Here is a 26,117-nt window from a genome sequence, read left to right on the forward strand (position 1 = left end):
GATAAACCTCTGAGAACAGATTATAAATAGGAGCTTTGACTGGAAATTTTACATTTCAGACGTTTCTTATTAATGTTGCATAACACAGCTGATGAAACTATTCTGAAGTGGGAGTGAAGATGGATTTCAAGGAAGAGAAAAGAATTTATTGTTGTAGACATTTTTTCTAATCAATAGCAGTCACATGTTAGAAAAATAATCTTTCTTAATTCACTTCCAACACATCTAAAGTTTTCAATATGGAAATATCTCATACTGAAACATACCAAGATATCATCAATCAGCAGCCATGTAAACTGCGTGGACAGTAGAAAAACTAACAGACGAAAACAGCCTCTTTAAAAGAAAATTAACAAAAGTTTCTTTGTGTCCATTTAAATAGCAAGCGTCCACTTTACATTTGCCCTCCTCCTCCTTTCTTCTGTTTGGGTTTCTTCTTCTTGGCTGGCTTGCTGTCAGACTGCGTCTTGCTCTTTTTGGCTGGGTTGGGATGTGAAGCCGTCGCACCATCGGCTGGTCGTTTCTGTTTCATTTTCTTGTCATTTTTCTTTTTGGCTTGTCCTTTCGCTGCTCCTGGTTTGTTTGTGGAGGTCGAGTTGTCAGCCGCAGGTTCTAAAACAGGCTTGTTGCGCTTCTTCCGCTTTTTTGTTTCAGGTAGAAAGCCTTTCTTCTTCTTGGGAGCTGCCTGTTGGTCGGCTTCCTTGTCAGGCTTTATCTTTTCAACTTTGGGCTTCCTGTGAATGTGAACATCAAAACATGCAAAGTCAACATGATGGCTTTAATCCACCTTATCATACACAGAGCCCTGTGATAAATAACACCCGAGTGAAGCTCATGTTTGTAGAGATCATAAAGAAATAAGTGGATCACATTTCTCTGGTTTCAGCAACTATCACTACTTATTGGTTGTATTATTTTGTCTAACAGTAATTAAACTGAAATCTGATTAACATATTTGAAGCAACACAGAAAGAAAAAAAAAAAAAGGTTTTGAGTTAAATCACCCAAAACTGAACTGAATCTCTGTTGATGAGGTGATTTACTCCCCTGAACTTGAAACTTTTCAGTTTTCAAAGCACAGTTTGTGGTGTTAAAACTCAAATATCTCTGTAAGTGTCCTTCAGTCAGTGTTGGTGCGTGACTGCTTGTGGCAAGAACTGTACACCCTGTGCTAATTGTTACTGGTGTAATGATAATACACTGGTGTTACTAGTAGAGCTATAAATCAACTGTACACTGCTGCAACAAAATGAGGATATATTGAGCGTGTTTACACGCTTAAGTAGTTTACTATCAGCTTTCTGCAGTAGTCTTGTTTCTTCAATGTCATGTAAATGACAGACCTGATTCATAAACCTGATTTATGTAATCAGGGTAGGGAACTGGAGAAACATGATTTCCCCAGGTAGATCCCTCCTGCAGAAATCAGATTTAATGACCATGTATACACGTAACTGGGTTTCTAATTGTCTTTTTACAAGCATGTGCACACAGACAAAAAAAAGATAATCAGGAAGCAGCGTTATGTATCACTACACTTAAAATAAGTGAGCCATGTTTCCAAAATAATGAGGAAATCTGCTTACTGACGTGGTGCATGAATATAAGGATTTACATTAACCTTGTTATTACCTTCATAACTTAGTTTCCTGATGTGCATGTAAACACACACAAGAATCACCTCTAGAAACAGACAATAACTCACATGACTCCAAAGTGTTTCATCACAGCCCAGTAGGTGTCTTCTAGCTTGCCGGTCTTCTTGAAGGTGATGACGCTGGTCAGGGACTGCAGGATGTTCTGAAGGGGCTCCAGGTCTACAGACAGTTTCTACACCGTGCAGAAAGCAGAAGAAGAGACTGAGCACCTTGATCGAGACCACGTCGACAGTTTCCCCCTCACACTGACACTCCCAGCCCACCTACCTGCAGGTTAACGATCTTGACCAGGAACTGACAGAGCTCCAAGGTTTTCAACACTTTCTCCTTCACCACTTTGCTCTCAGTCTGACCGACCGCCTGAAGACACTGTGAGAAGAGAACAAAGACGACATCATCAGCTGATGATCCACCTCTGATTTGATAGATATGACACAGTTTGACTGATAATGTATTTACTAGAACTGATGAATACAATACTGGTTGTGAAGAGTGTCTTACTGGGCCACAGCTATCCAATACGGCCACTAAACTACACCTTAGATGAGAGTTACTGAAATGCAAAGCAGTGTTTTTTTGGAGGGATGCACCAATCTGCTCAACTGGATTGATATTGGCGCCAAAACCAATCAAAGACCAACACATTAGACATAACTGATTCACATTAAATATTGTTTTCTGCTATGTTCATTTCCTGTAATGAGCTAATGATGCATAAGGAAAACAGCCCTGTGTTAAAACAATGCAAGGAGATGTGTTGGTGGAGGCATGCTGTTTAAAGTACCGGTGAGACAATTAAAATGAAATCCAGGAAGTCCAGTTGGAGCCTCAGTTTAACATGTTTAAAGGCTTATCAGATGCCAAAACAACAGTTTGTAATACTCAGAGAAGATTTTACAGCTGGAAAGTTATCACAGCTGCAACAATTTTATCTTTTGTTGCAACGATCATGAGGTAAACAGTAGAATACAGTGTCCACGTCACAAAATAATAGGAGCTGTGAAAATGAACCAAACAGCAAAGTTGTAGGTCGAACAGCTAAACAATGAGCTGAAAGATGCTATAAAGTGGAGAGCTAAGCGGAGCTGCAGAGTCAGGTGATAATTCTTCATCAGTACCAGCGACTCCTGTCCCATTATTATGTACACTCAATTCACACTGTGGCCTTGATGTAACACTCCTGACATAATTTTTAAATACCTTCCATAATTACAAACCTGTGTAATATATGCAAGTTATTTTACTGAAGAGTTGTATAATGTTGTTTCCACAACAGCTGGACTGAAAACCACCTTGTTCAATAAATGTGTGCATAAAATTGTTGAGTTTCTGTACCCTTTGGTAAAATCCAAATATTACTCAAACAACTAATCAAATTTCTTGACTTCCTGTGTGTAGATGCAGCTCATGCTCATTGTGATGAAACACAGGACTGTCTGTGTTGACTTACCGCTGCCAGCTGACCTGCGACCTTCGCACAGAGCTCTGTCCACTGATCACCACTCAACAGCTGCTGAACCTCTCTGCTCTGCATCGCCCGCAACACCAGCACACAAGCTTGACCCTACACACGAAAAACAACGTCCGTCAACAGGAAGTCAACTGTACACATGAACATAACAATAGAAAGAGCTCATAATAAACAAATATCTAGAATATGAGTGAATGAATACCGAGCAGCTGAGATGTTTATCAGAACTCTTACTGATAAACTGATGACTTAATACGACTCAGCTGCTGTGGTGGTTCAGAGAGTTAGAAATGCTTTACAGAGATTTATTGATATTATCAGTCGATTTTAGCTAATCACAGACATATAGGTAATGTCATACAATGAGATGATCCCACGTTTTGACCATGTACCGAAAGCCTCTTCATCAATTGATGGAGTTAACATGTAAAGAGTAGTAATGCAAGTGACGAATTGTTAGGTGCAAAATTAAGTTAAAGCTGATTCCATTCAATATTTTGACCGAATATAAGACAACTGGGTGTGAAGTTCAGTTGGTTGTAGGTTGTAATTGTGGTAATTTGGTAATGCTGTACTGTAATCAGGGCAGCATTAATATAACATGTTTAGAAATGTCATATCTGCCTTTTCACTGCGTCTCTGGATTCTTTATTTCATCCAGGGTTGTTTCTTAATCCAGAAAAAAGATGACATTTGCCTAATTGTTAAAAAGGGATTTTGTTTAAAAGACTGGGAGACTTTGGAATTGGTATAGAAATAATATTCATTTTAACCACGTTTATTCTTCCACTTTTGCACTGGATGACATCTTCCTTTATTATCATGACCACACAAACACTGACGTTTATTTTTAGTCAATCACACATAAACCATCCTGCTGCTTTAATACTCACCAGAGCACCATATGTGTATTAATCCACCGCTGGCAATAATCCCAACAAATGCACCATTTACTTCTGTTTGAGTGACATTTGCTAAAAGCTACAGCGACCAGCTGTTTTATGAAATTACTGAGCCTTTTATTAAGATGAAACTACACATTTGTCACCCATTTTTAAAGATTTACATCTTCAGTAGGAAACAAAGGACTTGGGGCTGAGAGCCACAGACAGAGTTGGGAAATCAGAAAGCACAGGGAGATTAAAACTGGAGTTATGGTTCTCCGGGCTGCATGTAGGTGAAAGTGCACAGAGGTCGCTCATAGACATTTGTGTGGCCATTAGTTTTGTATGTATCACTCCTCAGTGAGCCTCTGCATCCTACGATTACCCATAACATCCTCCTCTGCGTAGTTTCACAGAGACGTTTACATGTATTTTTGGAGAAGCATAATTCCTGTTTAACACTAATATTAGTTTTGGTCTTTTTATGGGATTTGTTGACAATAAGATAAATACAGAATACTGCCAGTCTTAACTTCTAATACTCAAAAGCATGAGAGTTATGGAAACATTCCCACAAAGTATTTGGATGCTTGACATAAATTCAAAAGGGAGCCTTTCAGTGTTGTGTTTTTATTGTTTGGGTAATTATTTTGATAAATCAAGATCATGTTTTATGTAGCAGAGGCGACACAGGATCCAAACTCATGTACTAAATCAGAGACTAAAGGTTTATTCAGTGCTCTCCACCAATAATCGATTTAAAAGCTTCAGAGAGTCATCTGTATTGTTGTTCAATTTCCTCTTGAATGTTTGAGTTAAAGGACAGCTTTTTTTCGACGTTTGTTTTCTGGCTATTTTTCTGCCTGAGCTGCCAATTGTATTCACATTGAAGCAGTCAGCAAATAAAATTAACATTTGGTTTTATTGTCTCTTCTTTTTCTTCGCTCATTTGCCAGGAATTTGGCTACATAACTGTTCCCGAAGATGTAAAAAAACTTTACCTGTTGATGTACTCTGACCCCAGATGTGATGTGCTGCACAGCTGTATCCAACAGGTTAACGCACAAAACCTGGAAATAACACAGGAGCTGCATTAAAAATTGCCCTCAGGGGATGTAACGTCTGTCTCCATGGTGATGTGAACTAACATCTGTACTGTACTGGATGAGATGTGTAGAAGGACTCACAGGGAATCTGGTGAACAAGTCGGTGAACATTTGAGCGGTCAGAGGGCTCTTCCTCCGGCTCATGAAGGAGCTCAGAGCATTTCGGAAGATGGTGGAGACCCGATCCACATCCACGTTCCCCATGAACTTGAACTGCACACACGGGAACAAACACCATGAGAGACCAGAGAAAACACTGTCAGATGTTCTTTCATTACAAGTGTGAATGTGTGAAACTGTGTAAGTGTGATCAAAAGGAAGTGTTTTTCACGGAAGACATTTTGAAATTTCACAGCAGACAGATGTAAATAATAAACTTAATGATGGCTGAACTTCATTTAGCTTCACTTGAATAATGCAGAGCAATCGTCAATGTTATTAGCAACAGCTGTGCCTTTCCTACGTACAGTGTCAAATAAAAATGTCTGCTGTAAAAAAGGGCCCGTTGCTCTCCAGTTAAATAAAGGTTTAAAAAATAAATCTAGATTAACAAGAGCATCGTTTCTGGAAAACATGTTGCTGTTGAATTTTAGAAATGTATTTTTTCAATGCTGTGGGCACCAGAAATGAACCTAGATGAATAAAAACCAAAACTATCTGTGTGGATAGATACCACTAGAGGTACGAGAGAAAATTATGATCATGTGAAGCTCAGTTTGCTCTGAGGGCAGCATCCTCCTGCAGACTATACAGATAACTGGACTTCTGGACTCTGTCTTAACATATAGAATTTAAATGTACATACAGACTATTGTCATTCTTATTAATCTGTAGATTATTTTCTCAATACATAAGTTAATTGTTTATCAAAAAACGTCCAAAGACAACAACATCAAACTAAACATTTGACTCTGCTGAATAACTTCAGTTCCAAAATACTGTATATTATAAGCAACATCACACTGGTAAAACATAAGACAATCACTAATAAACAGAAAGCACCCTGGAGACATGATCCAAGTGAACAGCTAAAGGAAAAGAGAAAGCAGAAAACCAAACTTTAAATACACTCTGCTATTACAAAGGCATGGTTGAATCCTACAATAATACAATTTGCAAAACAAGGTTTTTTTTATCTCCAGCAAAATTGATTACTGCAATGGACTTCTGACAGGACTTCCTAAAAAGACCAAAACCAGTTCTGACCAAAACAAAAAGGATAGCCCACATCGCCCCAGTCTCTCTACACTGGCTGCCAGTAAGTCACAGAATTGATTTTAAAGTCTTATTACTTATTTATAAATCTCTTTATGGCATTGGCGGTGAATATATGGCTGATGTGCTTGAGCAATATAACCCTGCGAGACCTGTTAGATCACAGGAAGTGGACTTCTAGTGGTGCCCAGAGCAAAATCTAAACTAAAAAAAGGAGAGGCCGCCGAGAGTCATTATGCAGCACAGGGAACGCCCCAACCCTCGCAGCTTTTAAATCCAGACTGAAAACCTTATTGGTCTCAAGCGCTTTTAACAAAATGCTCTTAAAAATCAAGGTCTTATTATTATTGTATTTTTAATATTTTTAATCTTTTAATTTTATTTATTTGTATTCTTTTACTCTTTTATTTTATTTCTTTACTATTTTTAATTTCTATATAGATTTAATTTCTTTTCCAATTGTGTTGTTTTAACTTTGAATTGTGAGACTTTAAACTCTTTGTAGAGCACTTTGAATCTGCCTCTGTGTATGAAACCTGCTTTATAAGTAAAACTGCTTTGCCTTGTTCTGTTTGACCGACGGCCGAAACCCAAATATATTCAGTTTACTATCATAGAAAACTAAGAAAACCAGCAAATAGTCACAATTAAACTGGCATTTTTGCTTAAAAATTAATGATTATCACAAGCGTCTTGATCAATTGTTTCAGCTTTTAAACAGACAAAAAAGGAAGCCAAGATATCTGGCACTGACCTGGTAAAAATACACGACCAGAGCTGGAACTGATTTGGTGCAAAGCTGGACATGATATGGGAAATGCAATGGTAACACTTGTGTAATATGTAAATAATTAATTAATTGTCCCTCTATCTAATGACTGACTTTAAGATTTAAAAGCAAAAGAAAGTGACTATTTGAATGCTGTTTCAGCCACAGTGAGCATCTGTGCCAGCAACACTTTCACATACTTTCACATATTCGCCTCATTAGGCTACTAACTGCTCGATTCTTCTGATCACAACCGCACCGTCCAATGATCTAAACACAACACCCAGTGCGATGACGTTGAGAGAAAAGAAATCAAACTGCGGATGAACACAGAGGTGAAAGATGAATCGGCGTGTGGCAAACATACGTCGTTCGCTGCAGCTCTGTCGGCTGTCGGCTCCTCTTTGGTCTCAGCGGGAGGAGCTCCTCGCAGCACTTTCACCACGTACAGAGAGGCACTGCAAAGACATTTCAACATCAGCAATGAACATCAAAAAAATCTCTTGCACACCTGAGTAGTCTTTGTGACAGATGCGTTGGTGGAGCAGCCACGTACTAAAAGGAAGAAGGGACACCTGCACACTGTCTTCACTTGCTCAATAAAGATCCTTTAATATATATACAACTTTTCTTCAGGTATATGATATATTATATGATATATTCAGGTATATACCTGAAGAAGGTCTTTGACAAAACATTGTATATATTAAAGGATCTTTATTGAGCAAGTGAAGACAGTATGCGGGTGTCCCTTCTTCCTTTTAACATCAGAAAAGAACACAAGAGGAAAAGGTTTTGGGTTATTCACAATAGACTCAAATTATGTGTAGGCTCGATCCCGACACATTACTTCCTGACCTAGAAGAGTCAGTGTGGATGTCTCAGAACAATGGAAAGCAAGAACAAGCATGTAAGTGAATCTCAAGTTGAGATTGTTTTGTCAAGAATGAGTAGTGTGTTTCTAATAGTGTACTGGCCCAAATATGAAGACATGCAGGAACATTTTCATGGAGGCTCCAAGTCAGATTCAGAAAATCCTCTTAAGGGCTCACACATGTCAGAAATCAGTGGTTACAACTTGATGAACGTCACTTGTTCATGAGTATAGAGTAGGTGTGCTATATAAGGCAGTATTTATTAACAAGATCACACATAAGAGTAAAAAAAAAGTCCTGTTGTCAGAAATCAACAGATGAAAACAAATTTAGCAGTGTCTGTATGTCTGGTATCATCACTGAATCACAGTGCTGTGGCAGGAAAAAAAAAACTGTTAGATGCCAAAAAACATCCAGCTAAAACAAAGCGTCCTATAAGTTGAATAAGTGTGGACGTCAGAGAGATGGACGACAGAATAAATTCAATTACAGCTGATGTTACTGTGTCAGCTGTTATAACGGAGGACGTTCACTTAAACAGCAAACAGCAGCCTGCAGAAACACTCTGAGGCAGCTGTCACGATGGGAGTATTTTTCTAATAACTAGTGAATTGTATAAAACGTCATACCAAAAAACAGAAAAAAACCCCACTGTAGCCAAACCCCTCAGCATCTACACAATAACATATACCAATCAAATATATTTCCTTTGTGTGACAGCCTCTGTCATTTTCAGTGCTCCTGGGTCTAGATTATTTAAAATGGCTCCTCCATTCTGTCTCTGTTTTCCTTCATGACATCACACATCCCTTCAATACTGCACCGACTTAAAGGACACAGATTAATTTATCAAGCTACTTCTGCTTTATCATAAATAAGTTATTATTCAAAAATACTTGTGTGATCTCCCTCCTTGTCTAGCTCACAGAGCTTGTGCTGTGACATTTGTATCAGTATTTCCTTCTGTTGTACTTACCTACTGTATGTATAACCTGCCTGCTCGCTCGCTTACAAATACACATATTTCATTTGACAGAAAAAAATCTGAAGTTTCACTTGGCAGCTTTTTTTTTTCTGAGCCTTCAATTGCATCTCACAGTCATATATGTAATATTTTTAATTCTTTATATTCCCAGTTTGTACGTTCTACTGCTGAAATTGTCAGTCATGTTATGTGTGATGCCCTCCATTTGCTTTGTATTCATTTAAATCCTATTTTCTGTCTGTGTCCAAGAGTCATTTTCCCCACATGACTAACAAAGCTCATCTACTCTTCATCACTCATGATATTCATGTATAATGTGGTGTGTGAGACTTTAACATCATTTTCTATTCAGATCAGTCGTTAAACAGAAAGTTCTACCTGAAGTAATAGAGGCAGACCGAGGAGTCGGACAGTTTCTGGGTTTTAGTCATCAGCTTGTCCAGCAGGTCATGGAGCTCCCCCTGTCTGTCACCAGCAGTCCTGCAGTAAACCTTGGACCTACACAGCTGGTTCCTGGAAAAAAAAAAAAAGTCTGGTGAATTAAAACACTTAAACCGAACACCTAATCATGCTTCATACCAGACATGTCAACAAAAAATGAGGATGGCGACAGAAACAGATACAGTAAATCAGGACGGTCTACCTCTAAGGTGCGTTACCTGAAGATATCTGCAACTCTGCGGAGGAAGTCCTGCTCCTGTTGGTGGCTGTCGGAGCTCATTCCTTTGTCGATGATGGTGAGCAGAGGCTCCACCAAACCCAACACAAGTGGACTGCCTGCCTGCCGGGCCACGAACACCTCAATCAGGTCCAACACCTACATCATGTGGAATAGCCAAACAAAGGAGGGAGACAGCTTTAGAGTTGGTGGAGAGTGGATTTTCATGGTTTTGATAAAAAGGCAATTACATCTGATTGACAAGAGCCGTGACACTGTTTATATAAAAGTTACAGCTTGAGCACCTGGTGTGGAGGTTAGTATGCACACAGACTATCTCAGTGGGCAGTTTCCCCCTGCTTGTAGTCTTCTAGTCTAAGCTAAACATGTCCTGGACACAGATGGAAGTGTTCTCATCTGACTCTGGGTAAGACGGTAAACAAGCAGAAAAAGTGTGAGACTACTTCTTTACAAGACCACAGACTGAGAACAAGGTACCTTGATCTTAAAGTCTCGAACCAGCGTCTTCTCCTTCTGTATTTTGGTCTTTTCGTCCTTCTTGGCCTGGGTCTTTTTCTTCTGCTCTGAGAACAGCGCTGCCAGGCTCTTATCCAGCTCCATCATGGCTTCATCATCCATATCTTCATCACTGCTGCCGTCCTCCTCTTTGGCCTGAACATACAGCACAACAAAGGACAAGTCTTTACCTTTATGTAACTCTGCGTTTCTACTGTAGAGGCTGTGTAAACTGTGACCTTCATGCTACTGACTGACTAAATGCAAGCAATGTCATGATATTAATTTAAAAATGCATAGAAGCAGGCAGTACAGCTGCTCATGAATGGAAATTCAATTTATGTCAAGCTAAATTCATGAAATACTGTCCTGAAGAAATATAACATATAGGCTGAAGACTTGAAAACTAAGAGGTAAGACAGTGCTAGACATGAAAAATGTATAATTAATGTATAATCAAGACTAAAAGTCTGCAGCCATGCTAGCAACTAATATCAGTATGCTAACAATCTGTTTAGCAAGTATAAAGTTTAACAAGTTCACCAACTTAATTCAGTATGTCAGCGTGCAAACATTTAGTAACTAGCATTAAACATAAAGTACAGCTGAGGCTGATTGGACTAAGTGAAATTTTGACCTGATGATGGCGCTAAATTAAATGTTTAGGGTTTACCAAAGTTATTACAATTCATCTTTACAAGGACATGAATGTTTGTACCTAATTTCATTGTAATACATCCAACGGTTGTTGAGATATTTCAGTCTGGACCAAAGTGGTGGACAGACATTGCATATATATTCTAGCATCATGGCTCTAAGTCTTGTTTGTTTCCGTTCACAGAGCCCAAGACTTAAGCTGGATTTACAGCGAATCTATGGAGCGCAGACATGTAGCTGCCAGACCGACACTGTAGCTGATCCACATCAGGGCTGCAGTGTTTACAGAGAGACCACATGGAGACCAGCAGAACTGTGACTGGTCAGATTTGGCTGCTTTTGTTGTCTCCCACGAGTTTTCAATAGGGATAATACCTCAGTTTTTGTTTTTGTGTTTTTGATACACTTGTTGCGCTGTCCACAAAAAAAAAGAACGAACGTCGGTTCAATCATTAATTTAAAACCACACACACAAACCACTGACACCAGGAGGTGCTGAGATCCTGAACACCCACCAGAGCATTCTGCTGCTGCAGGACCTTCATCAGCTCCAAACGGAAGTTTTGGTCCACCTCTCCTTCCTCGTCTATATCCTCCTCTTCTTCTTCATCCTCTTCCTCCTCCTCGTCCATTGCTTCATCACCTTCATCTTCATCCTCATCAGAGCCATCATCTGATTCGTCAGACTTGTCAACCTGACAGAGTCACATGTTTTGAAGTTATCAGTATAAATGTTCATTCTTAAAACATAAAAAAACAGTAAAGACACAAATAAAAGTAAAAATAAGATGTGTCAGATGACACAAGATATTGATAAGTTGATAAGATGAAGTTATTGATGAGATGATAAAAGAAAGTAAGTTGTGTAAGATCTAACCTCCATCTCTTCATCCTCCTCATCGTCATCGTCCTCTGGTTTCTTCTGGGTTTTGTCGATATCGTCAGTGACGACCACAGCGGAGTTCTCCTCGTCATCCTTCTCAGAGTCCAGGACCTACACCGAGCCAAACACACCATCATTAAAATCACTTATAAAGCTAGAGGTGCAATATGAATGACTGAAGTAACTTTGAAAATCATTAGAGATTACTTATTTACTAAAGATGACAAAAAACGGTCTCAGCAGTTTGCAAACAAGAAATTGAACCATTCACTGAGTAACACTGCTTAGCTATTTTAGGAAATGACTGAATCCTTTTTTAAAGATTAAACTAAATGTTTGTGACCTGTTTTTAAATATTTTTGTGTTTATTAAGAACTAATGAACTTTGGGCAGAGAGTCAGACAGTACTGAGAGACAGCTTAGTGTTGTGTGTTTTTTGATTCAACTTCTTTAACTACGAATTAATGAATTTTTCTGATATTAAATCCAGCGTTTTGGGGTATTATTACTTCATCATTCATGCAGATTGTCATGACCTCTTCTGCTTATTCTATTTTTTGCACATTCTTGCCAATTTTCTCTGTCACTAATATTTCCTGTCATCCCACTCGCCCTGCAGTTAGTCACCCTTGTTTTCCCACAATTCTCATTCCTCACCCACCAGTGCACCTGTTCCCTATTCCCTCATTATCTCCCCAGTATATATACCAGCTCATTCCCCTTAGTAATTTGCCAGTACTACCCAGTTTTAGCACTGCAGCACTCCTGTTTTTGTCCCAAGCCTGTCTCTGTTTGCCCACGCTGATTACCTGTTGTCAAACCCCGCTTTGATTCAAGTAATTAACTGTTTTGTTTCTAACTGCTCTGTTCTTGAGTCTTGCTTTGGAGTTCACATTCATGTGCTCAGACATGTGACAGATTCCTCAAATTTTTAATCACTATTAGAAAGAAATCTGGTTTCAGTGTTTACACAAAGTTCTACCAAATCAATCCAACCATATTAAAATGTATCTGTGTTTTATTGTGTTATACTTGTTATCACCTGACTGAAATTCTATATTTAGGTCACATGAAGAAGAAAGAAAATCATCTCCATGACAACCGAGAAAACTCGCTCTACTGACAAAGGCCACAAGAAAAAAACAACAAAGTGGACCTTATGATAAGAATTGTTTATCAAACTGTTAAATACATATTTTGAGCCAATCTGTTACTGTATAATGATGATTACAGGTCTACAGATCAAACGTATCCACTTCTACTTGTAAAAACTGATTTACAAACAGTGACAGTTGGTGTCAAAATCCACCTCTTTACTGTTTTGACAATGAATGATCATTATGTATGTTACTTACGTCTAAGATGGCGGTGAGGGCTGCTGCAGTAACGTGGGGGCAGATGGAAGAGAAGACGGTTTTGCAGACTTGTCTGATATGTCGACTTGGCTGGGACAGAAGGGACAACAAGATGTCCACCATCACCTCCACCCACTCAGGCTCCTCTTCCTGCTCTGTGGCTGCACCAGGAGAAACACACATTCATGTCATTTAAAGCTGCATGAATTGATTTTTTGGGGAGCTTGGGGGCACCAGAAAATACTATAAAGTTGTTATGGCAAATGTGTCAGCAAATAGTTGCTAATTTACACTCCTTTTAGCTCTGTTTTGGTCTCCACCAACCTCAGGAGGATATACCTGGCTCCTAAGCTATGAAAATACTCCACTATGTTCACCAGCTAGTTGCAAACTTTGTCAGTCTGTTGTTTGGTAGCGTACAGTGTGATTATCAGAGCTTTTCAGTGAAACAGCTGCCTGTTGTGTCTGCAAACAACACTAAGAAAGCTACGGGCTGTAAAACCATGATAATGAGGTGAAAGAAGACAGTCTGTTTATTCCTTTACGTCCACATTTTTGCTACTTACTTTTTATACACTTGATAGTTGTGTTGAAGGGTTTTTACGTCACTAGCTACAGTAAAATGTTCAAATGAAACTACCATCTATACCAAAACATTTCTAAAGTGGCAAGAGAGATCAGAATGACAAAAAAAAATAAAATCGCCCAGCTGTGACTGATTTAAAACGGATGGGAAAAAGGTTATTTGTCACATCTCAGTTAGTGGAGACAGGCTGCTCGTCTCCTCTATAAACACATTTTGTGATTTAGATCAGTAAAAATAAATCCTGTATTTTGCGGCTTTAAAGGAATAAATCAACATATTTAAATTTCTGTTGCCTCACCTTGTTTCTTCTTTTTCTTCTTGGCCTTCTTCTCCTGGGCTTTGTCCACACAGCTCTGCAGGTCCTTCATGATGTCTACCAGCTCTTCAGGAGCCTTCACCACAAATACATTTAAAAATGTTCAGAAGAGACAATTATCCTCCTCTTTCTAAGAAGGCTTTCTTTTAATCAACTCATTTTCATGCAATGTTTTGTTTCCAATGTTTTTTTGTCGATGGAAACTAAAAACTAAACAATATTCTTTAAGAACACAAAAATAACATCAAGGCTACAATAATCCAGTAATAACGGTAACAGTATCATGGCTCTGGAGTTGAGACAGTATGCCGTACCTTGAAGAGGTGCATGCCGACCAACAGAAAGAGCTGCTGGAAAGCGCTCCACTCTGCAGTTTGGCCTTTCTTTGCTTTCTTCTTCAAGCTTGCCACTGACTCCAGCATGCTGGAAGAAAACACATGTAGAGCCACAGCTATCAAACATGTTCCTACCTCATTTAATATCCATTCTGCACCTACAGACGTGGTACTCAAACCAGTACACTCCACAGCTACACCAGATACACTGGTGTAGCTGTGGAGTGTAAAAAATAAGCTCATCAACACCTCTAATGTCATCTTATTTACATAATGTATGTTAATTGTTAAAGCTGTGAGTGAACAGTGAGTGAGTTCAGTGTTATTATAATAAAGAAAGATGGCCAAATCTATGAAAATAAGATCCAAGTTATAATAATAATTTAAAATGATCCTTTAATGGATAAGAGGTAAAAAAAGAAGCTGTAAACTACATTCATAAAAGAGGCTGCAAAAAAAAGTTAAGCTGTATCCCGTCATCTTGATCCCGTTCTGATCCAGATTCTGAGTCCAGATTCTCTTGTCCTACCTGTCCCAGGCCTGTCTCTGCTCAGGGCTGAAGGGCTTGTTGCTCTGGACGTGTTTTGGCTGGTTGAGCAGGACTTGGGTGTACTGGACCAGGTGGTAGATCCACATGGTGCCATCGGCTGTTACACCCAGCGCCCGCTTTTGATTGACAGTCGCCCCCTCGGCCGAGTCCTCAGTGAGTGGCAGGTGGTGCATGGACAGGAGGAGTCTGGATGATGGACAGATAAAAGTCAGTCACAAGACACCTGAACAGCTTTCGGAGAAAGTTGTTAGATTTGTGTTCCTTTCTGGTTTGTTAGTGCTGTTTTTCTGAAGATGTGAACAGGCCAGTTTCTAGATTTAAACTTATGGCATCAACTGTAGATTAATGTCAGACTGTTGAACTGTCATATCAGTCAAACTCTGTCTTTTTACACAATGGACGTAATTAATGAGCAGAGGCCACCAGTGATTAAAGCAGTTGGTGACCACAAAGGTACTGGGTTTGCTAAAGGTAGCTAAAGACAGAAAATTTAAATAAACAGTGACATAATATTGTTTATTAAAAAATGTATCATCCTTATCTGGACATCTGCAGTGACCAGATGTGACTTCGAGTTACTACTGAAATAGAACACAGAAGTTCATGTTTCACTTTTGATCTCTATCAAAACATCATTTCAATAAAAATGGACAAACTCTTCAACTACATTTTTTAAAATCTCTGGAGAATAGCTCTATTGTCACATTCACATAGTTTCACACCAACTTCAAAGTCCTTCTTAGAAAGTTTTGATAAATCCGATTTGGCGCTTAATATGCAGAACTGAAAATCTAGCAAATAGGGATGCCTCATGTCAGCTGAAGTCTATCGTTTGTGGTGATTAAGTCCACTGATTAACTGTCTTGATTTGTTAATGACATCAATGCTTGCAAATCTGAAACATGGGAATCTTTCCCATCCTTCCCATATCAGAAGAAAGCGGAATAAGATGGACAGAGGTCACTAAGTAGATCCTAGTTTACACTACTTTACTAATTTCACAGACTGAGTAATAAACAACTATTGGCTGTAATCTGTGTATTTAACAGGCAGCTGTCTGAGATCATTAGAAAAGATTACAGCTCTCACCCGAAGAAAGAATTGACAAGCACTACTCTGGTTTTATCATCCAGTGGGACGGAAAGCTTCCCCGCTGTCTCTGGGATGTCTGCAGAAGGCTTCTTGGCGCTGAAGAAAGCGTGGAAAAAGACAAACCTGGAAAAGAAACAACACAACGACAGCTGATGGTTTCTCTTCATCAAACACTGACCAGTTTACGTCACTCAACTAGATTCAGGTCTGACCTGGCCACATCCATGATGAGATCCTCCTGCTTCTTCACCTGGTGGTTGTCAATGATCGAGGAGAGCCGAGCAACAATCCACTTCCTCAGGCGGAATATGGAGTTCTCCTTTCTGAGGAAGGAAAGTCAACAATCAATACATTCTTCCATTTCAGGATCAGGACCAGGGTTGACAGGCAAACATGCTTCTAAATATACTACAGGTGTATGCACTCACTGTTCCTTCCCTTCCTGATTGTCTTTCTGCTTGCGAGTGCTGAAGTCCAGGAGCTTGTCCAGCTGAGGCTGCAGGAACATGGTTTTCAGCCACTCCACGTAGTTCTGCAGAGCTGCTGGCTGGAGGTGCTGCACCACCTTCCACACCGTCGGCACCACAGGGTAACCCTGGTTGGTCAGCGAGGAGAAGGCCACCATCACTGCCAGCTGTTTGTCGGAGTCCTGACAAAGCCGCAAGAAGTCCGACACATAGACATCCATCTCTGGGGCCAGCTTGAAGCGGTCCGGTTTCTGAGACAGAAAAATAATGGACGAAACCGAAAATAGTCTATTAATCAATCAAACTAACCATATGAATTAAGGATCTTGTTGGGTTACTACTTAATGGTTGAATTTGGGGCAAAAAAGTCAAAAAAGCATTATAGAAAAACATGTTTTCACATACTTCTAGCGGTATCTAGCCATGCAGAGCTATTGTGCAAACTCCCCATTGGGAGCAATTTGGGTATCAGTGTCTTGCTCAAAGATACTTCAACACATAGACAGGAGAAGCTAAGTATCGAACCACCAACCCACTCACATTTGGTAACCAAAACAAAACAACTTTCTGCATGAAAAATGCTGGTGTGTTCTTTAAAGAATCACTTTTTGTTTCCTGACTCTCCATGCATTGCAGCCGCATCCATTGTACATTAGGGCTCACTGGATTTGGAAATCAAAGCATTATTTTTTCCCCTCCACCTGCACATAACATCAACTCTCTTTGTTGTCGTTTGATGTAAACTGCTATTAATGACATATATTAACACAACAGGCCATTTTATGAACAAAAAAACACTGACTCTATGCTTGCCCAGTTTACCTGGTGTTTACAGTCGACTTGGCAGGGCCACTAACCTGAGCAGACACCACGTGTTCCCCGTAGTGCATCATCACCTCTCCAGACAAAACCTCCTTCAGCTGGGCGACAGACAGGAGAGGCAGCGCACTGCCTAGCAGACGAAAGCTCAGGTAGCTGCACACAAACAGGACGACACCAGAGGGACATGTTAACTCAAACTAGGACTGAACAATATGACAAATAATGACTGACTGACTAAAGGAAAAAGATAAATTAATTAATAGAGCTCATGCAGATGCTTCCATACAGGGGAGTTGAACACCTATGGGAGATTATAAGGTTAACATTTCTCAGCTTTTTGTTTCTTTTCTTCTCAGAAGGCCTTTCGCCCTGTGAGGACTCACTGAGTTGGTCCCGGCTGCTCCTTGAACATGCCGTCAACGATGGCTTTATTCCAGAAGAGCTGGAAGCTGTCTTCCTTCAGAGAGAGCTTCAGGAGGTCCAAAACCACTGCTGGGAGCACGCACTCCTTCTTCACTGAGCGGGCTGCCATCTTCAACACCTCCGTCAGCCTGCCAGAGAACATCACATGCTGTTAGCGTTTCCACACAGAAGCTGACAATTAGCAGAAACTGGTGCAAACATTTGTCATAATTTATGGATGTGCAAATTAGTGCAAGACCGATAATGATATCAATATTTGAGAGTTTTAAAACTGACATATTGGCAGATATTGATATTTAAAACAAATGTCCTTAACAGAAACATTTTTGTACATGTATTATATAGTACAGTATGTCTTTTGTGTTCTATTTAATGAGGACATTGTTTCTAAAATGACCTCAGACATATTTTTGGTATTTCCTGTTATCTATCAGTCAACATTAGAGCAAAAATTATGTACATGAACTGTAACTCAGCTAATGTTAACTAACCAGTACAATATGGTTAAAGATACAATAAACAGCATGAGGTGTGTCTTTGTGTTGGTTGTCTTCCCATCAGCTCCTAGAAATGTCAATAAAACTGTTTATTGCTTCTGAGTTTTTCTTTCACTTTAAATTCATCATTTTTATTCCCTGGTTTCAATAGTTCAAACACTCACTTTTGAACACAAATTGTTTAATTACAGATTAAACTTACAGCTGACTTAAGGGTGAGCTCTGTGTAGTGTTGAACAGCTGCAACAGGATAAACCTACACAGTGATTTTCCACCATAAAAACTGAAGTCTTTTCTATCAGTGATGTCACAGACAGAAATATGCATATCTAATTTCACACGTTTGATGTGTGAACCTGAGCTGTCAGCTGGGAGAAGCTGACAGCCTGCAGAGAGCTGGAGAGGAAAGGAGAGTGGAAATGTACAGAAAATAATAAAGTGGAGAAGTTACAGGTGAGAGTGTGAGAGGGAAAAACAGCGACAGCAAACCTAAAACGGAAACCCACCAGAAAGTATACTTACTTGGGGATGTTGTCAGCGTTGATGATGGTCGAGGAGCCCAGCAGCTTCTTGAGTTTCTTGGGTTTAAGGGTTTGTGGGAAGCGCTGCAGTGCTACCAGCAGCAGCTGCAACTGCTCTGGAGTCCTGAAGGCTGATGCCAAGTCAGTCTGCAGGGCGCCCAGCAGAACCTCCTCAAACACCTCCTCTGGGATCTGATGGACGGGCCAATGTCATACACGTTAGTTTGAGATGATCTCATCAGCAATCATTTCATATACTGTAAATTAATGTGTTTTTCAATTTAAAGTTCACTCTCAGATGAAGATCGTAAGTTCCACTGGTGATTTCATCAACCAATCATACTCTTACTCAGCCTTATAATAATATAATTTAATATAAAAGCTTTGTTGAATAAAATGATCTATAAAACTTTGATGAAATTAAGAATCTAAGTGAAAGGTAAAAGTAAAAATCTCTGTATGTATAACGGCTAGAGCGATATGGTCCCTGTATAATTAGAAGTTATAATTATATATAATTAGAAGAACAGAACAGCTATGTCACCTCAGTGAGGATGTCCATCATGGTCTTAGTGGGCAGGTCCTTCAGGTGTTGTCTGTGCTGGCTGAGGCTCTGGAGGAGCTGCACACATCCCAGCACCACCTGCGGCTCCTGCAGAGACACAACGCCACGTTACACTGCAGCTCACACACACACACAGTAACCTGTTTCATACACATTATAAATCACACAATGATATCAGACCAGGGCTGTATTAACCTACTTGGAGAAAAAATTTAGCTGCTGGGCCCCTAAAGCCTCAATCAAGGTGTTTAACCTGTGGAGACTTATGTGATTTACAAATAAAGAGCTTTATTCAATTTTTGAGGAGGCTCAAATGCTGTTTATCTACAGGACTACATATGGTGGACAGTGTGCATGTCCAACCCTAGTTGGGTACAGGTGCAGGGTGAATAGCAGCAACAAAAGTAAAGGAGAGGCTGTCCGCACACTGCAGGCAGTGCAATATTTGCAAGCTTACAGGTTTTTATTGCAACATGATTACCAGTTTTAACATGAGCGCCATATTTCCACAGTTTACATCACGACAGTAGAGAGGGAGGATAAAATAATAGGCAATGTGATTTTAACACTTTTACATTTCTATCTCAGAGTTATAAACCACTGTGCAGTGTTTTGATTAGAGCTGTAATTATTTTTTTAAGGAAATAAATGCCAAATATTTGCTGGTTGTAGCTTCTCAAATGTGAGGATCTGGAACTGTGTCATACATAATAGAAAAAAGGACTATTAATCAGACAAAATAAGACATTTAAAGGTGTCACCTTTAAGAAATTGTAATGGACATTTTTCGCTACTTTCAAACATTTTACAGACAAAACCAATTAATCCCATCAAGTTTTGATGTTGGATAAAGCTTCAAACTCATGGATTTTTTTTTACCTAAACTGGACTTCAAACGCAACCCCTTATATTTTTTAACACTGAGTTAGAAAAATGAGATCACTGCACCCAACAACCCATCAATGTACATACAGCGCGACATGTGAATGTTGTATCAAGACAGACTCGAAAAAACTCTGAACTTATCCTTGAAAATGATGAGTCTTGGTGAGCCTACTTACTTTTGAGAGACGGCCGGACTGATGAAGAGCGAGGGCGCCAAACAAGTTCCCAAACATAGCATTTCTGGCAAGTTTCTGAAAAACAAGAGAAGACCTTCACATTCACAGATCTCATTCATAAAGCTTTTGGAGCTGACAGATAATACATCAAACACACCTTTTTCACTTTCTGCAAATTGTGCTTCTCTTTGATTCTGTCGAGTATACTCTGCAGGGAGACGTCTTCAAAGGCGCTCAAGACCTGAAAAAAAAAAAACAAAAAACAAAAACAACTCATGTCATGTCAAATCCAAAACATTCATGATTTCATGCTCAGACTCAGATACCTAAAAATATTTTTACTGATTAAAACTAAATTACAGAAATTCTTACTTGGTATGTGTAATAAGTCAAATGACAATATCTGACATAGTTTAAAAGGTATTATGTTTGTAGATGCTGGAATTTATTGTTCATACTAGTCAGATAAGAGACACAGATGAACAAGTCATATCTCTTTTGTTTAATTCATACAAACACGTAAGTGTAATGTGGAGTTCATGCTATGTTGGATGGATGGGAAGGATTGGATAGATTCCCACTTATGAGTGTTCAGGTCATCTGGCAACTCAGGAAGGTTGTATGACAACTGTCATATGGGGGTTTAAATTACTGTGCATTGACAAAATTAGATTATATCCAATAAAACTGAGTTTATTTACATAAAATGATGGTCTTTGGTTAAGTGAGGCGTTGAAGTTTGCTTGGTTTTCTGGCACTTCTGTTATTAAGTGCCAAGTCCAAGTCTGTAAAGTATGTTAGAGCTTTCAGAATAATCCCGGTTTCTGTTTTCAGTAACTCTGATAGGACATGAACGCTCACTTTCCTCAGCCGAAAAAAATAGTCCCCTACATGAAGTCCCACCAGCTGTAAAATCACAACAGGACATTTTACAGTTGAAAAATAAACCTGTTGGTGCTCTCTGGTGGACAAATATCGTAACTGAGACACTGTTTCAAAACGATCTATCTTTCTTTTGCATTTCTGTCATTTCTTCTATCAACTAACATACTGTATATACACTAGTGATGTTAGGCTTGAAGCAGACAACTTGACAGATGTTTTCGATGCCTCACTTCACCACGCCAAAAAGACTTGACTTTATTGAACAACCTCACATCCACCATGACTTCTCTGCCGCTCGCTCTTTCCCACTCGCTACGCAAACACACTACACAATGCCGTATTCCTCAACGGCGTTACGCTACCAATAGTTTCCCAGGTAACGACACAGAAGTTGCCCCACGTACAGGAGTAGCGGTGCACAGACTCCCAAACGCTATTGATTTCCAAATGAATGGATATTTGGTGTTATTTTTGGCATTAAAAAATATTTTCTTGGCCTGGCGGGGGTTCTCGTTGTGTCAATATGGAGAAGCACTGATTCAGTAAATGTTGAGTACAGTTAGACCCAGCAGTCTCCATTAGGTTGTGCGAGTTCAAAGCTGTGAAAACAACGGAGGTGTTTTAAATACACCCCCGTTAAATAATGTATTAATCCTGGAAAGCTGTTGATTTTCTCCTTATGAAAATAACTTGCTATTTCTATGTTCTTGTGTGCTAGAATGCAATAACATATTTTTGTTGTTTGCAGCAGTAGATTGTGCCGTAAGGTCGTTTTGCTAAGATGTAGAGTAATGTGCAAATGAGTTTGGATCGGAACAAGTTTTTGACCGCGTACAATGTGTAACATGTTTAATGTGTACCTCGAGATAGCGGGTAATAATGTGTGTGTTACAGTTTGGAATACAACATCAAGTTTGTAATGGACCGGACTTTATGTGACTTCAAATACATTTTCATTCAGCGTTTTCCCTGCTTTCTGTGGATTTGCAGATTAAGTGGTCTAGGAACTTGGAAGATGGTAAAACGGCCACTATACCCCCATCACTAATATACACCAGTACTGGTATTTCTGCAATAAACTCAATTTTGTTCTTGCCTGTATGTGTTGGACGGGATCCATCAGACAGTAATTGAAAAATGTAATTTTTGTTGACTTGTATTTGAGAAAGTGAAGAATGATCTTCCACGCTAAAACCTGTAATTATGGGTAGTCAAGTTGTTTTTAGTCGTGTCCACTCACCTGTCCCAGAGCCAGGCTGAATCCAGGTCTCGCTGTTTCTCGTGTGTGCGCCAGTCCATCCACCAGCCTTTTAAAGGTGTATTCCAACTCATCTGCCTGCAGTTAACAGAGAGAGAGAGAAAACACCACAACATGACACACGGCTGCGGAGAGTCTCTTTTCTTTTGCTCATACTGGTTGTTGTGACATATAATTTCATTTAGGTAATGGAGTTCACAGTTCGGATAGTTTAGGAAATTTCAAGTTGATTATAACTTTTTTTTTTTTTGTTAGAAAAATCCTATACAGAGCACCTGTCAGCAGGATCAAAGATTCACTAGTTCAGACTGTTGTAACCACATTTACTAGGACGTCACTTTGATAATTAACATTTTAAAAAGTAGAAAACAACAACTATTGGATTGTTTGATATTTACTTTCCTGTGATATTAACAGAAAAATACACCCAGTCTTTAAAACAGAAGTTGTTTGTGTGCCTAATGTAAATCTTGAGTGTTTAATTGAGTGTTTAATTGAGTGTTTAATTGAGTGTTTAATTGAGTGTTTATTGGTTCATTTACTTTGTCTCTTAGTTCACTCCAGAGAGCTCGATGGATATGTTCGGTATGTGTCATTCTGGCTGTATAGAGGTTATGTGTGTAAATGAATATGTAAGTATGCTTTTTATATTTTGTGCCTTCATTGTAACTGTTCATTGACATATATTTCAGTCTTATTGTTTATTGCCTAGAGTGAGAATCAGGTATGTTTGGGGAATTTTAGTTAATTCTTTACTACAAACACATATAATCTCTCTAAGTTATCCGTCCACTTAACTCTTCTCTGAGACTAATTATACCAGTTTGTTGTATTGATAACCAGTACACAGAGTTTTATAGGACTTTCAGTGTAACTAATTGATTGTGAATTGTGTGTTATATTATAGCTCATTTTACACAAATTTCCTGCAGTTACCGCATTATCTATGCGGGTTAATTGTACAGTTTATCAGTTGTTGTGTACTCTTATTGTTATGCATTGAATACAATATAAAATATCCATAAAATATGTGACTTTGTCAGGGGTTGTAAGTTTACTCAATGATAGAATAGGGATCCCTTAAGGAAAAAGGTTGGGAACCACTGTTAGAGTTCATTATTGTGAGTATTTCTGTAATTCTCTGTTCTTCGAGAAAACCACAAACATTTACCAAGAGTGTAAACATGTGCAACTTTAAAGTAAAGTACAAGAAACCTTTTGAGGTGTGTTCTTGTGTATTGTGACAGATACACCACAGTGATTGCACTTTGCATTTGCAAAGACTAAACTAATACAAACATCAGTGTGTAGTTGTATTTGTTTCCTTGTCATCATGTTTCAGGTGTCACCTAAAAGAAATTTCCCCTGTAAACTTCTCTGATGGTTTCAAGTAAATAACTGTTTGATTGTCTTCTTTTCCACAGTAATTTTAAGATAAGAGAAAAGTTTGAGAAATTAATACAAATTTATGCAGCAGAAAAGCTTTTTTAAAAATTGTTTCCTACCCTTATTATCATCTCAACACCCCTCACATTAATCTCCACCTTGAGCAGTTACAACTGTGAAATGCTGCTTACACACTGATCAGTATTAATAATGTACTCTATTAAACATATTTAATATATCAGCCACTGGGGCTAATTTTCAGCTAAACAAGTACCTTTACTTGTACTACTTTAAGTATACTAAGTTACTGTCTCTTGTCTTGAGTTTGTGTTGTATTTATGCTTTGTATATGATTGTTGATTCTTACATTTATGCTATACGTTTTACAGGGCACCACAAGAAATGACAGCTTTGCTCTCAACTGGTTTCCCCTGATAAAATAAAGTCTTTCTGTCTATCTCTGATAATACTTCTGTACTTTAAAGGGTCTGAGTATTTCTTCTACCACTGACTTAATTTAACATTTCAGTGTCTGTAAGTCTGAGTTTCTCAGTGGCAGTGAGTCTGAGTCTGTCTCACCTGGTTGTTGGTTTTCAGGTATTGGATTAAGTTTTCTACTGCTTTCAGCCGGACCTCCTGATCCGGTTTGGCCAAGTCCCAGAAGAAGTCGAGGAAGACGCGGTTCTGCTGCAGGATCCCGGCCGGCCGGACCGGCTGTGCTGCTTTTACTGAAAGCTCCTCCACCATCTCTACAGACATCTCCTCACAGCAACACAACTGCTGTCCATGCTGCTGCTGCAGGGGGAAAACGTGCATCCGTGAACAGCAACTGTTTCCGGGTCAACGCGAACTGACGCATTACCGCCACCACCTGGTAGGAAGTGTGAATCGGGATCGGGAACTTGTTTTTCTTCTTTTTCTTTTCCCCTTTCTACTTTCTCTTCTTCTCTTTCTTTCTTTCTTTCTTTCTTTCTTTCTTTCTGCCTTTCTTTCTTTCTTCTTCTTCTTCTTCTTCTTTTGATTTTATTGGCGATTATGCATGATGTTTTCCAAGCCTCAATATTATATGTTAAACTAATTTGTTGGCACATAATAGTATCTTAGCCATACAAATACAATATCAATATCTTCTTATTGCCCGTTATTACTGAAGCAATTATGCCTTCTATGGAGAGGTGGTAAGAGACGAATATGGAGGCGAGAGGGGCAAGTACACTTCATTTCTTTGCATGTACCATTAATTAATTGTCATGTAGCGGTGTCTGAATCCACCTCAGTCATGGGTTTGTTTTAAATACTATATATTTTAATATTGCTTTGACAGTGTTGAAAAAGTAGTCATTCCAGGCATATATTTATTTAATTATTTGCAAAAAATCGCCTTTTTATGACTTTGAGCCCCTGCCTCTCTAACATCCTCTGCACGTCCCGCTCCTTTACTTAAGTAAAAGTGCCAACACAGCAATGTAAAAATACTCTTTTACAAGTAAAAGTCCTCCATGAAAAATCCCACTGCAGTAAAACTATATAAGTATTATCAGCTTGATGTAGTTAAAGTGTTGCAGTAAAAGTAGTGGTTTGGTCCATCTGACTGATATATTATTATATATGACATCATTAGATTATTAATACTGAAGCATCAGTGTTAGAGCAGCATGTTACTGTTGTAGCTGCTGGAGATGGAGCTAGTTTCAACTACTTTATATACAGTTAGCTAGTTTAGTCCAGTGGTTCCCAACCAAGGGGTTGGGCCCCTCCAAAGGGTCACCAGATAAATCTGAGGGGTCGTGAGATGATTAATCCAGCAACACTGATAAACTATCAACCCTCTCACCCACCGTCATTTAATGCCAATAACTTTACCACCTCTTATGTCTGACCTTAAATCCTTCAATTTTTCCTCCACTGGGATACCATATATAACACTCACAAAGGGCCCATCAACTGTCTTCTTGGCTTTATCCACCATTTTGTTGCACACCTCACTCAACCTCATCACTTTCTCTCTCTGCTCCTTGTCTTGACACTTAATTAACAAGCTGCCATCACCCAACGCTTTTGCTATCAAAATTTTGACAATTTTCTCCTTCAACCCGCAAGTCAATGCCACCAGACTAATATACCTTACATCATTTCCTTCCTTGAACCTCAAGATTAGTTTAAACCCCTCATTCTCAACAACCCTCCTCCGCACCACCACCCTACCTTCCTCTCTCCCATCCAAACTACTACCACTTCCAGTCCAGTCATTTACATCCATATTCTTCACTCTCACCCTCACTATTCCCTGCCATCCTTAGTCCAGTCTAAGATTTGTTTAT

At 39.1% G+C, this 26,117-nt stretch overlaps 1 protein-coding gene and 1 long non-coding RNA gene across 2 annotated transcripts in view; both read right to left on the reverse strand.

Annotated features, from left to right (window-relative positions):
* The window catches only part of LOC137195964 (uncharacterized), an 87,305-nt gene that overhangs the window by 1,657 nt on the left and 59,531 nt on the right, over positions 1–26,117 (reverse strand). The gene's annotated exons all lie outside the window — the stretch shown is intronic.
* On the reverse strand, positions 125–24,668 carry mybbp1a (MYB binding protein (P160) 1a). The gene is made up of 27 exons (XM_067608675.1): positions 24,376–24,668; positions 22,393–22,488; positions 20,425–20,508; positions 20,268–20,342; positions 19,186–19,293; positions 18,643–18,833; positions 17,584–17,751; positions 17,236–17,353; positions 16,340–16,629; positions 16,124–16,234; positions 15,909–16,034; positions 14,799–15,005; positions 14,249–14,357; positions 13,917–14,010; positions 13,033–13,193; positions 11,672–11,788; positions 11,310–11,489; positions 10,120–10,293; positions 9,623–9,780; positions 9,342–9,476; positions 7,471–7,561; positions 5,201–5,332; positions 5,015–5,083; positions 3,109–3,222; positions 1,926–2,027; positions 1,706–1,830; positions 125–734 (listed from the first exon to the last, which is right to left on the reverse strand). Exons 1-27 carry the CDS (start codon positions 24,610–24,612, stop codon positions 395–397), a joined length of 3,912 nt encoding a protein of 1,303 aa, XP_067464776.1. The 5' UTR covers positions 24,613–24,668; the 3' UTR covers positions 125–394.

Source organism: Thunnus thynnus, chromosome 13, assembly GCF_963924715.1.
Source record: "Thunnus thynnus chromosome 13, fThuThy2.1, whole genome shotgun sequence".
Classification (NCBI taxonomy): Eukaryota; Metazoa; Chordata; class Actinopteri; order Scombriformes; family Scombridae; genus Thunnus; species Thunnus thynnus.